The sequence below is a fragment of the Canis aureus genome, chromosome 32 (assembly GCF_053574225.1).
Source record: "Canis aureus isolate CA01 chromosome 32, VMU_Caureus_v.1.0, whole genome shotgun sequence".
Classification (NCBI taxonomy): domain Eukaryota; kingdom Metazoa; phylum Chordata; class Mammalia; order Carnivora; family Canidae; genus Canis; species Canis aureus.
The window spans coordinates 20,825,032-20,839,053 of NC_135642.1; the positions used below are offsets into that span (position 1 = coordinate 20,825,032).

A 14,022-nucleotide genomic window follows, 5' to 3' on the forward strand; every position below is an offset into this window, starting at 1 on the left:
CTCACCTACCTGAACAATAATTCCCTATGACATATCCCTCACCCCCAATTAGGTCCAAATACAGGACTTTGCTCATGTCTCCCCTTCCTAATGTTGATGGTACAAACAAACATCAACTCCCATTTCCTTTGGCAAGATTTCTTCAAAAACACTTGCCCTAACACTTACAAACCACATCACACAATTAGGATTTAGCATTACCTTTTCTTTATTACCTATTACCAAGTTTGTTCTTATGAGCTAGTCTTTTCTCCCTGAGTAGATCATATATGCTCAGGTAGAGAGCAGAACCTACATCCCTGTTTTAGTAATCCCATTAGCATTCAATGCATTGCCATTCTAAGCAGATAAGGCCTTCTAGCATGTACTTTGGGGCTCACTAAAAATAGCTTGCTCATCTCATTTTCCTCATTTTTTTATTGAAGTATAGTTGACACACAATGTTATATTAGTTTCAGGTGTACAACACAGTGATTTGGCAACACTTACCATAAGTATACTTCCCATCTATCACCATACAATACCATTGCAATACTATTGACCAAATTGTCTATGCAGTACCTTTCACCTCTGTGACTTATTCATTCCATGCCACTTTCCTTGTGTATGTGTATCCCTTTGAGCTTTATTGTTTATTCTTGTTGTATACTGCCTCAAATCTTCTTCAGAAAGTAAGTCAGTCAACAAACACACATTTCTAGGCTTAGAGTAGGCATGTTGTGAGTATATTGAATATTGAAAGTCATTTTTATTTCTATAAAAATAAAATTCTCGGGCAGCCCTGGTGGCGCAGCAGTTTGGTGCCGCCTGCAGCCTGGGGTGTGATCCTGGAGACCTGGGATCGAGTCCCACATCGGGCTTCCTGTATGGAGCCTGCTTCTCCCTCTCCCTCTACCTGTGTCTCTGCCTCTCTCTCTGTGTCTATGAATAAATAAATAAAATCTAAAAAAAAAAAAAATTCTCTTGCTCCCTCTACCCCTCCCCACCCCCTCCTACTCATGCATGAATGTATTCTTTCTCTCACTCAAATAAGTAAGTAAGTAAGTAAATAAATAAATAAATAAATCTTAGGGGAAAAGAAGGACAGTGAACCTTCAATTCACCTCCACACACAGGAACACAAAGTTTTACTGTTATATGCCAGTCTGGTCTCAGAAACACAGGCATATCATTATAATATGGCCTAAAGAGATCCATAACCTCATTCAAGCTCACATACCCAGAATAATGGTGGGCCATATTTTTCTACTCTCCTCTTACCCACCTATTCTAAGAGAAAAGAGAAGTGGAAATATATAAAACCCTAGATAAATGGGTGAGAGAAAAAAAAGTTTGTTTTGAAGGGAGTCTTGGTGATGTCATTGTAGCAATGACTGAGAGTCAGTCAAATTGTCACAGTGAATGAACACTCTTTGGAAAACACAAATGATCGTTGTTCTAGCAAGCACAAAATCACAAGAGCAATAGCAAATTCCATCCAAAAACCATGATATTGACAAAATGTTTTAAGATTCTAGGAATAAATCAAAGTATCAGAACTGCAAATTTTGGATGGAAGTCTTTCTTTATAAACGTGCAAGACTATTTGGTCACATTTTCACAAACTTATATAAGTCTGTGCACTTCCTAAATTTAATCAATAATTTAGCAAAAAAAGAATATTAGAAACTTCCAAGCTATGCTTGTGCATGAAATATATTCAGACATTAAGTGTCCAGGATTGCCGAAGTTTCTGAGTTTGAGGCAGGACGACTTCCTCATGACTCAAATGAGTTCATCTCCCTTCGCAATTTCTGTTGACATTCAAGAGAATTGGATGAGGATGGTATGTGTCTGTGCCTATGTGAAAAGAAGGGAGAGAAGAACCAGTGGGATAACCAATGTTTTCCAACACCATTTCTTTATTTTTAAACAAAATCAGAACAGACAGCCATAATTAATCTAACACTTTTTCCTGACATTTTTTGACATCAACACATCTTAATACAACTACAACTGTTTTCACAGCTTCCACCGCTAAACACTTTGAACTCATTTTAATGGGAATAATGAGTCTGGATGCTTGGCTCACTTTCACAATCTTTCTAATATTTTTAACATTAACATTTTAATATAACTGTTTTCATTACTAGCATTATACATTCCTATTATTAACCAGGAAAACTTTGAACTCCTTTCTATTGAGAATAATTCCAGCAGTTCACTGGTTCTCCCTACACTCTCCAATCTTGCTTTCTATACACGTCTTGGCAGTTCAAAATCCTGCTTATAATTTTGTTTTCTACCTTCCAATTTTCACAATATCATGTCTAATTTACCAATTAATTTCACCTACAATCTTTAACGTTGTCTTTTGTTAATGTTCTAAACCCTTTACCTCTTAAAAGCACTTTTTAAAAAGATTTTATTTATTTATTTATTCATTCATTCATTCATGAAAGACAGAGAGAGAGAGAGAGAGAGAGAGAGAGAGAGGCAGAGACACAGGCAGAGGGAGAAGCAGGCTCCATGCAGGGAGCCTAATGTGGGACTCGATCCTGGGACTCCAGGATCACGCCCTGGGCCGAAGGTGACGCTAAACCACTGAGCCACCCAGGGATCCCCTTAAAAGCATTTTTGATCATTTTTTAAGCCTGTGCTATATCCTATAATATGCCTTGAAACTTTAGGCTTTGTTGATAAATTAAGTTTTCTAGGTATTGAAATATCTTCCTTCAACCTTCAAAGAGAAACATTTGCTTGGGCAGGTTTAGGGCTTATGGATATCAGACCATATATCTGATCTTTGTGTAAATTTTTCTCCCAAGTTCTCATTTACAAATGCTAAGGGTAAGATTTAAGGTCATTCTTAGCCTCATATTTGTAAAATCTGTTATGTCCTTTATCTGCCTTTGTCTACAGAGTATAAATATTTTATAAGTAGGTATGTGAGGGAAGGAGATGAGATTTGGGAGATTTTGTTTGTTTTGTTGGTGTTTTCAGGATTGGTCAAAAGAGTAGCATGGTATCATGGGAAAAACAGGCTTTGGAATCTGGCCAATCTGAATTAGAACTTTGCCATCTAGTAGCTCTGGAAATGGAGATCCATTTCTTGCTTGGTTTGGTGGCAGATTAACAGTGTACAAAGCACCTGGTATGTAGCTAAACACATAGCTGTAAGAATGGGAGCCACTATCTAGCTATGCAACCGTAGCAAGTCACTTGAGTGAGATTTCCGTTCCTCAATATTTTCACACATAGAAGATAATAAAAGTACTCTTGTTCATCAAATTGTAGTGAGGTTAAACAAGTTTAATATAGTAGAGTGCTTAGAACCATGCTTTTCACATGGAAAGGACTGCAGGTGTGTAAGCTTATTATTAGTACCACAATCTTTATTACTATTACTATCATTGTTAGTCATGGATCTACCCATCAAATTTCAGAAAAATTTCCTAATCTCATTAAATGCTTTGCACAGAGTAGGTAATCAATAAAAACCTCCTTGAATAATTCTTATTTCCATGTGGCTTATTTGGCAGGGCAGAGAGTGGGTCCCTATGACAACAATCATTTACAGTTAGCCTTCTTGTTTCTCTAACCATTACACCATCAGCAACTTCTATACCTTCAGTATAAAAGATCTGCTAATTTTCTGGCATGATACTTGCAACAAAAACAGCTTACAACCTTAGCCAATTTTTCAGGATTTTCTTAACATTGCTGTTATCGCTATCTTACTCTATTTGATGCTTTATAAATTTATCTGTAATTTATTGTGAATACTTGCCCACTGCCATCTTAGGTTTAAGAGATAAATCCATACAAAATGTTTAGCACAGAGCCTGGTACACAGTATAAGATATGTATGTATGCATGTATATTTACTAGTCTCACTATTATCACATATATTATAAAAATTATCTCATTTAATCTTAAATTAATAGTCCTATGAGGATTATTTCACAGATGAAATAACTGATGTTCAGAAACAAATTGAGATCAAAAGTTAGCAAATGAGAGAAAGGATTCAAACTATGGTCTATGTTATCCCAAAACACTCTTTCCACTACATTTGGGGGGACTTCACCAATTCTCCTTGATCCTTTTCATTAAAAGTTTCAGTTTATTCCTCCTCCTTTTCAGCATTAAAGTGGGTATGCTTTTCCATGATAAGTGTTCTCCTTAAGTTCTACTGGGGTCTCTTCAAATCCCCTTTCCTTTGGAGTAATAACCTTTAAAGCTGGGCAAAGCTAAGCAAAAGGTCCCCTGGGCTCCATCTTTCTTATAAACACCTTACATATAGGAATGCCTGGGTGGCTCAGCAGTTGAGCATCTGCCTTTGGTTCAGGGTGTGATCCTGTAGTCCTGGGATCGAGTCCCACGTCGGGCTCCCTTTGAGGAGCTTGCTTCTCTCTCTAAGTCTCTGTCTCTCTCATGAATAAATAAATAAAATCTTAAAAAACAATCAAATAAAATAAACATCCTCCATATAGCAAGTGGTTTAAAACCCTTAAAATCAGATATAGATTCAAATCCCATCTCTACACAGACTAGTTCATATTGTCATTGTGTGTTACTCTACTTTAATCCTTACAATAACTATGAAATTAGTACTTGTATCATCCCCAACTTGTAGCTGAATAGATTAGAGCTGAGAATGGCCTCATAGTTCACCATATGGCCAGCCATCCAGTTGGGAGTTCCCAAATCGAGACAGTATCAGCTGTGTCTATTGGGAGAACCTGCCTCATCCTCTCTGAGCCACAGAAGTGATCAACAGACCAGGGTTACCTGTGCCCCTCTCTCCTCTGCATCCTTCCTTTCTTAACTCTTGTCCTTCCTGGTTTTGCCAGCTCATAATGGGTTTTGTTCTTTCCTTGGAAGGTTTTAATCAGAGACCAAACTGCTTTTTTGATCTGCTGCAACCATGGAATACTGTTCTACTATTTTGTTAGAAAGCTCAAGAGAAAACACAGCTGCATCCACAAATCTGTGTGCTTTTGTTCAAAATCTTGCAAGCTGAAGAGAAAACCATCTCTGTATCATTGTGTATTACTTTTAAAAGATCTGAAACAATCATAGCAAACTGTTAGCATCTATTTAATCTGAGTGGTAGGCACACAGGTATCTTTTCCAATAATGTTCTGTAAGTTTGAAATATTTCATAAATTAGGTAAAAATAACTATAAGTAGAAAAACCTATATGCTCTCACAAAGGCAAATAAAATATGGCTTTTCTTATAGAGTTACTACTTACAGAATGAAAATACTTGTTACACACTGGAAAAAAGTAAACACGGTCAAATAATTATATGCACAATTAACCCACAATAGATTACATATTACTGTATTTCCATAAGATCTTAAAATATACACATATCTACTGCTCTGATTCAGGGTTTAATGGTCAAGGCTTTCAAGGGTCATCCTCTACAGTTAAAGGAATGGCTGTAGAATGGATAAAAAAAAGGCATGGGGCCAAGTCTGGTGATAACCAGAGGGGCCAAATAACTAGAAGCCTCACGGAGTGGCATAAAATGAGGGATTTTAGTCTCTTTCTCTCAAACTATGAAACATGTTCATCAGCTTCCTGAGAAGGATTCTTTCTTTCAAGGGCAGACTTATGTTAACGAAGCTTACAAGATTGACAAATAAAATCAGAGTTCCAATATATTACTTTACAATGAGAAATCTTTCAGCGAGCCTGTGTAGTGATTCCCCGTAGGTAAACTGTCATTGAACAACAAATTATAATTATGTGATTAGCACAGCATGAAAAAGAGGAATTGTTGAATATTTAATGGTACCAAGCTACAATAGCCCAATGCATCCAACTCTGTATATGGGAAAGACCTGCCAATAAGAACGAAATGCTAAAAATTATCTGTTGGGCAAAACTCTCTATCATCTGGCTAGTGCCTAAATGGACACTGCCATAGTTTGCCCTGCCTTCATAGTCATCAAAATCCTCTTTAATGGAGACTTTCTTTCATGAAATGTGACAGTGTACTCAATCTTACAGCAGGTCTTTAAGGTAAATGTCACCCACAAAATCAATTCTACCCATTATCTTTTTTAGAGTTTATAAAAGACTCCATGTATCAGCTTAGTCTGAATCATAGAAAGATGAAAAGATCTTTATGAGGAGCCACCATGTAATTCATGAAATTGTTCATCAATATATCCCAAGTTCCTAGAACAGTGCCAGTCACTTAATAGACAATAAATATTTCTAATTTAAATGAGGAAAATCCTCATTAAAAATCTTAAAAAGTCATTCAGTATAAACTTAAAGCCTGAACATGTTAACTGATCATTCTCACTTGATAAAAACAATCATTCAGGACCTAGGAACTTTGTCCTACATATACTTTTCCACATTCAGCCTGAGTTACTTACAGAAAATCTCCCAAAAGCCATTTGTTACCCATCAGCCAATACACCACTTCTATCACCAAGTATTACCATAGAAGCCCATTTTTTATTTTCCTATGTACTCTGAGTAAATAGATCAGCACCAAAATGAACTAAGCATCAATTCTTGTGGAAGAAATTTTATCTTCTTCGTATACCAAGGAGCAAACCAACCACTCTTACTACAGGACAAAATAAGTATATAAATATTACTAAAATCTGTATTTTATAGAAAAATATAGCACCTTAATACTAAAATGGGCCAAAATAAAAGAAATTTTTTGGTGAAGTCATAAAGTTCTAGAAGACATGAGTTCAACTGCCCTTAAGGTAAAGCCCACCCAGCATATGTGTGCTATGTATGTTTTACTCACTGCATACTGGAACTTTTCATTATATTCACGGTCATTGGCTTTCACTGTCCGTTCCACTTCTAAAGAGAAAGAGAAATCAGGTATGAAATTAAATTTTTGACCCAAAGAAACATATAACTCATTAAACTAACATCACTTAGGTTACTTTGATTGTCGTCAAGGTTGCAAGAATTCTTTCCTTTGAAATTTGAAGGGCATTGGTTTTTTCCAGCCTAAATGTTGGAACATGTGTTGGAAAGTCCCAGAATGGAAAGCTGAAATGTGTCTCATTGTAATTCTGATGCCAGCCATAAAACAAAACATTATGTGTCTCTAATTTCTACACCTCTTTAGCTCTACAAAGACCCTTTCTCTTAGCTCTAAGCAATACCTAAAGGAGAAAGCTGCTGAAAGTCAAACACCATCCTGGGGAGGGATTTTTTTTTTTTTTTTTTTTTTTTGCTACAAAGTGACAAAATATGAGATAGCCAAACAAAACCATCCTGAAGCGGTCAGTGAGGTCACTAACCTTATGGTCAATGAGCAAAGGTGATATTTCTAAACAAGGCTTATTGAGAGAAACTGCACACCACCAGGAGACTGAGACCTGCTCTTTGCTGGAAGGGCAATTTGCCAAAAAAAAATATTAATTTCTGTGCCATCGTAATCTTTGAGTTGTTCTTTTATTTTGTTGTTTGTTCTGGTGTTTGCATTTGTTTCCAGAAGATGATAGATAGATAGATAGATAGATAGATAGATAGATAGATAGATATTTGTAGAGGGAAAGAAAAGATAGTGCCCCAGAAACCAACAGCAGAGCATGTTTTTGTAGTAAATGTAGCAAGTTCTTGCTCCATTTTACTGAATTTAGAGTTGACAAAAGGGTAACAATGGAATAATGAAAGTTATGAGATGAAGAACAGCAAATTAATCACCAGATGTCAATGTTGAACATTCATGGCAAGTGACTTCATCATTTCACCTAGGGTTTCCTTAATCCCACAGTTCTCCACATGGTTAAGTGACAGGTGGTAAAAAGCATAGGGATAGTGGTAAAAGTCCAAGTTTGGAGAAGGTACATACAACCACAGAGATAAAGGAGACTGGAGGGTGGAAAGTTAGTTGGAGTCATATAGTAGGGATGGAGAAAGGAAGAGTAAGAGGAAAGCAAAGAGAAGAGCTGAACATAAAAATGAGAGGGAAAATATGAGGGAGATGAAGGGGATTTTATCACCACCACCATCTTCCAAAACCAGGCACAATGATTTGTACAAATTGACTACTTTTTCCCAAAAGTCCAAGAGGAATGTAAATGTTTCTACAGACTCTTTAGTTCAAGTCTCAATATGACATTGCATTCACCTCTGAAAACTGCTTCTGACAAATGACATCCTGTCTTTGGTTATGGTTGAGTCTCTACCTTTTGTGGAATGTTTGTCTGTCTGACATCCACCTACATGGCTTTCTTCTTTCCTATGTAATAAAGTCAGTTCTCTGTGGCTGTTCCTGTTTTCAAGGCTAGCTCACCTAATTTCTGGTAAAATCAATATTGGACTGATATCCACAGGAGATCTCATCTGAGTGGGCTTACCCCTAAATATGTAACTCTGAAGTCCAGAACTCACCCGGAGGCATCCTCTTCACCAACCATCCCCTGAAGGAAACATTTCAAACCCTGGCTATAAAAGCACTATCCTCCCCTTCTTACTGGTTCCTTAACAAAGAGCAAAAATATCAAAGCCCAAAATGCTATTTTGGAGGGTGAGGGGACTTAAAGCTTGAAAAGCTGGATGATTTGCTTAAACATCCCTATCTCAATGCAGGCATAGTAAAACTGCTGATAGGAAAACAACATATGGTATTGGGAGGGCAAAGGTTAATCTGGCTCACCTCTCAGTCTGCTTATAATTTAAAGATTAACTCTAAATCAAAACTTAGATATGCTAATTTATACATTAATTGCCTTTAGTTTATATCATATACATTCAGATGATAATCATTTTTAAATTTCACATTTAGGGATCCCTGGGTGGCGCAGTGGTTTAGCGCCTGCCTTTGGCCCAGGGCGCGATCCTGGAGACCCGGGATCGAATCCCATATCGGGCTCCTGGTGCATGGAGCCTGCTTCTCCCTCTGCCTATGTCTCTGCGCCTCTCTCTCTCTCTATCTCTCTCTCTGTGTGACTATCATAAATAAATAAAAATTTAAAAAAAAAAATAAAAATAAAAAAAAAAATAAATTTCACATTTATATTGAGCATACCAGGGATAGAATTCCATAGTTCTGCACCAAATATTACTAACTCCAAACACCAGAATCTTGACTCCTGTCCAGTGTCTTCATGTAACTACCCTCCCCAAAAACAGAATAACCTTTTCCCAAAGTGTCCAGAAGAGTAATTTCTGTGGTAGGAAAGTTTGGATATTTTTCTGAGTGTCCACTTTGCTCTTGTCCCATGAGACTTTGTTAGAACCAGAAACTCCTCTGTTGGCCTCTAAATCTAAATCTTTATCATCTCTCTGTACTTCCAGTAGGTATGGTCTTTCTGAACTGTGTCTTTTTTTTAATATTTTATTTATTTATTCATGAGAGACACAGAGAAAGAGAGAGAGAGAGAGGCAGAGACACAGGCAGAGGGAGAAGCTGGCTCCAAGCAGTGAGCCCAACATGGGACTCGATCCCAGGTCTCCAGGATCACGCCCTGGGCTGAAGTTGGCACTAAATTGCTGCACCCAGGCTGCCCGGAACTGTGTCTTTATAGACCAACTCTGGCATATTTTCCATCCCTTCACTAAGCTTTGCAAAATTCTGGCTTTGGTTCTATATCTCTACAATTTTCTGCTTTTAACCTAACTATGCTAGGTCAAGAACGACCAGGACAGTGGGTGAGGGGATAGAAACCCCTCTTGGCAATAAGTCACATCCTATAAGAAAAGGAAGCTGAAAACAAATCTTCCATAAACAACTCCCCTGGAGAACTGCTCAAAGGTTCAATGACTTAATACCCAATATTTCATAGGCATTGCAGGACCCTTCCAGCTGTGAGAGTATTGAAAGAAAAGTACCTGCCAGAAGATTGAGGATTTACTAGGATAAGCTCACTGCTACATAATCGTTATTACTGAATTTGTGTGATTCCAAAAAGGAGTAAAGTGCTACACAAGGATGTATAAAATATAGCGAGCCAGCATATACTTTAAGTGTAGTTCAAAGAGCTTCCAGTTCAAGATAGGAAACTAAATGTGTCCTACCTCCTTTCCTACCAGGTCTCACTGAAATAACAGAAATATGTTTTTTTTTAAAAGAATAAAAACATAACAATGCTAGAAAACAAGAGTGGAGTCTAGCAGAGGTTCATAAATTTTTTAAATTCCCAGTGAAGCCCCAGAAAATTCCAAATTCAGTCAGTACAAAGGTTGAAAATGTGTTATAGAGTGACAATCCTAGTTTATGTCTATTGTCTTGGCAAAATAACTTTTCACTCTCAAAAGTGTTCTGGCTTAGAAGATAAATTATCTGTGCACTCTAGTTTTGGAGCACCACCAGAATAATTAAAGAAAAGTTGAGTTAGGTGAGCCCCCCCTATACCTCTACTCTTACTTACTAAAGAGATTAGGCAACATGCCTGGGGAAGAAACCAAGAGTGAGTATTCCGATTTAAGAGTGAAGAAGCTTTTAATCTCTACATTGGCTACAGGAAAGTCGGGTCCTAATAAACCTGCCTTTCAGAGGCAGCTGTGGGATTTGCCAAACTACAGACTATAGACTGAATGTTTGTGGTCTCCCAAAATTTCTATGTTGGAATATTCCCAATATGATGGTATTTGAGGGCCTTAGGGAGGTGATTAGGTTATGAAGGTAGAGCCCTTATGAGTGGGATTAGTGCCCTTATAAAAGAGGCCCCGGAGTCCTTTGGCCCTTGCATCATGAAAGGACACATCAAGAAGACAGCCATCTGTGAACCAGGAAGCTGCTCTCACCAGACACCAAACCCACTGACTCCTTGATCTTGGATTTCCCAATCTCCAAGATTGTTTGAGTGGTTGTTTGTAAGCCACCCAGTCTACAATATTCTGCTTTAGTAGCCAGGACAAACTAAGACAAACAGAAAAACCTCCCTGTGAGCTGGCTACATCACCAGCCCTCCAATTTAAAGGAGAGGGCTGGCCAGAGGAAAGATCTTTACAACTGCTCTCTTGTAAACACAAACCAGCAACCTGAAGTTACCAGACATCTGAGAAAAATCAATAGCACAAAAGAGAAGGTTGCAAGAGAAAGAAATAATGCTGAAAATGGATGGAGAAAAGAACTGTTATGCTAATTAGTACCTTGAAGATATTCAAGAAGACAATGGCATCCATGAAGCAAGAACAAGCTGATAGGAACAAAGATAACAAGAAAGAGGTCCTAGAATTAAAACCATTCAACTGATAGGATAGACAGAATGAAAAATAAGATTGAAGAAAGCTCTTAAAATATATAGCAAAATGACAAAGAGGAAGAAGATATTAAAAAGAACACTTAGGAGAAGGGAACATAAACAAGGATAAGTAGAAATAATCAAATAAACAGAAGAAAACTTCCCTGCACCAGAGTAAGACATAACTCTTCAAAGTGAAAAAGCCACCAAGTGCCAATCAGAATGAATAAATATAGACCACAGATCTCTATAAAATTTTGAGCTCCAAAGACAAAGACAAAATATTTTAAAATTCCAGAAGAGAAATAAATGCTTAGCCCTAGAGATCCAAGAATTAGACTAACATGAAATTTCTCATCAGCAACAAGGATGATAGAAGACATTGAAGTGATGCCTTCTAGTTTTAAGGAAAAAGATATTTGAGCTCAGAATTCTGTACCCAGCCAAATAATCAATCAAGTGTAAAGGGGCAATAAGAACACTTTCAGACATGTAAGAGTATTTACATACAAAATCATCACCAAAACAATGACTCAAGAATGTACAACAGGGAAGTAGTTTAAATATTAAAAATAAAGTGGAGTTAAAGAAGATATAGAAGGACGATGATCAACTATAGTCAACAACAAAAATAAAACTACGTGACATGATTACCCATATACCTGTTCTAGGGGGACCACAAATTCTACAGAAAAAGGAAAAGCTTGTCTATTTCCATTTATTTCATAGCCTGTATGGCAAAAATAAACCAATTTCTCAGTAAAAGCACAATTATGTATTTGTTTCTTGGCTCAAACAATAATTTCTCTAAGAAAGACTCATAAAGAAGTCATTGTTTGATACAAAGAGCATAAAATGAGATTTTAAGACTGTGTTTTGTAACAATTCTAGAGATATCATTCCAAACACAATTCAGAGGGCCCAAAGTAGGGTCTCACATTCAGTCTCTACTGATATGATTAAATTCAGGAATATATTTTAGGGTATTTAGATGAATAAACAGACTGCATATCCTTCCAGAAATCACCCTAATTATTTTTCTCAACTGCACTTGTGTTAAATGCTAAAAGATTGAGTGTCAGATTGAAATTCCTGAAAAATACCTGAAGAACTGCTATGCTGTATTGCTGAGTTCGGATTTTTTTTTTAAAGATTTATTTATTTATGATAGACAGAGAGAGAGAGAGAGAGAGGCAGAGGGAGGGAGAAGCAGTCTCCATACTGGGAGCCCGACGTGGGACTCGATCCTGGGGCTCCAGGATCACGCCCTGGGCCAAAGGCAGGTGCCAAACCGCTGAGCCACCCAGGGATCCCCCTGAGTTCGGATTTTTAGGACAGAAAATCAAGCTGGTAAATAGTGTTAACATTCTTTTGTGACAGCTGAGGAGCCTATCAAGGATATTTGCCTAAACAGGAAGCTATCCATCACTTCAGCTAGCAAGAAGAGACATTAGCAGAGGCAGAATTATCTTAGACACTTGCTTTGGACCTGGTCCAGAATATAGAAAAATAGGTATAATAAAAAATAGGTAACTAAACCCACAAAGTCCCACTTCATATGGGGTAATGGGAGTAGACTTCACTTTCCAAAGGCCAGTATAATTTGATGGCTGCCTTGATCAAATAAAAGATCAATGAAGCAGTCATAGAATGCTTATCTTTGAGCCATGTGCTTCCTGTTACCTTATCTGAGATAACTAAATAAGCATACCTCATTAATTTTATGAAGTGGTCATTTATAAATCAGTTAAATGTTAGGACCCGTTTACCAAAAAGTGTAACCTTACGTTCAGGATAAATGACCTGTAATCTACCCTGTCCCTCCCTGCAATAATTATCTCATCAGATAGATGACAGGTTTCAGATAACAAAACCAAATCTACTTATGTACATACATATAACTGTCTTTCCATATGGAAGGAAGAGATGCATCAAGAACATCCAAGTGTTGGGCACCAGGGTGGTTCAGTTGGTTAGGTGTCTGCTTTCAGCTCAGGTCAAGATCCCAGGGTCCCGGGATCCAGCCCAGCGTTGGGCTCCCTGCTTAGTAAAGAACCTGCTTCTCCCTTTCCCTCTATCCCTCTCCTTGCTCATGCTCTTTCTTTCTTTCTCTCTCTCTCTCTCTCTCTCAATAAATAGAATCTTTATAAAAACTTTTTAAAAATCCAATGTTATCTAATCACTAAAACACAAGTTTGAAAGATGGGAGGGACATAACACAACCCTGCTGGAAATTTTTAACCTCTGTTGAGATGTTGTTCTTTGTTACCAAGACTTTTGGGACCCATAAAAATGAGTTTGATGACAGAGTACTCATACAAGAGGAGGAGGTCTGAATCTTTAAGCCAGAGGCCTGACATCTTCCTTCTACCAACTATGTGTGTGAGTACGTTTTAACTCATGACCTCTCGTCATCTGTGGTTCCTCAGAAAAATAATGCCATTTTGTGTTGCTGTTATTAAATAAGAAAATGTATGGAAAGAACTTTGCAAACTGAAAAATAACCCAAAAAAAACTATTTTCCTAAAAAAATAGCAAATAGGTGAGAAAAAGAATTCATTCAAGCTTAGTCTTATTGTTGCTTATATTATTATTTCGCAAAAGGATCTGAAGTAACTTTATGAATGTTCTTAGTGGAAACTGACAAATACCAATTGATCCTTCCCCAGGCTGTTGGGTTTTTTTTTCATATTTTATTTATTTATTCATGAGATACACAGAGCAAGAGGCAGAGACATAGGGAGAAGCAGGCTCCCTGCAGGAGCCTAATGTGGGACTCAATCCCAAGACCCCAGGATCACGCTCAGACTCTCAACTGCTGAGCCACCCAGGTGCCCCTTTCCCCAGATTGTT

The 14,022-nt window shown here is 37.5% G+C and overlaps 1 protein-coding gene across 4 annotated transcripts in view; it reads right to left on the bottom strand.

Annotated features, from left to right (window-relative positions):
- Positions 1 to 14,022, bottom strand: part of ATP8B4 (ATPase phospholipid transporting 8B4 (putative)) — a 237,707-nt gene that overhangs the window by 181,940 nt on the left and 41,745 nt on the right. For all 4 annotated transcript variants that reach the window (XM_077881039.1, XM_077881040.1, XM_077881041.1 and 1 more), the window contains one exon: positions 6,771 to 6,829. In XM_077881039.1, coding sequence (XP_077737165.1) covers positions 6,771 to 6,829 — 59 coding nt within the window. The remainder of the gene's footprint in view (positions 1 to 6,770; positions 6,830 to 14,022) is intronic.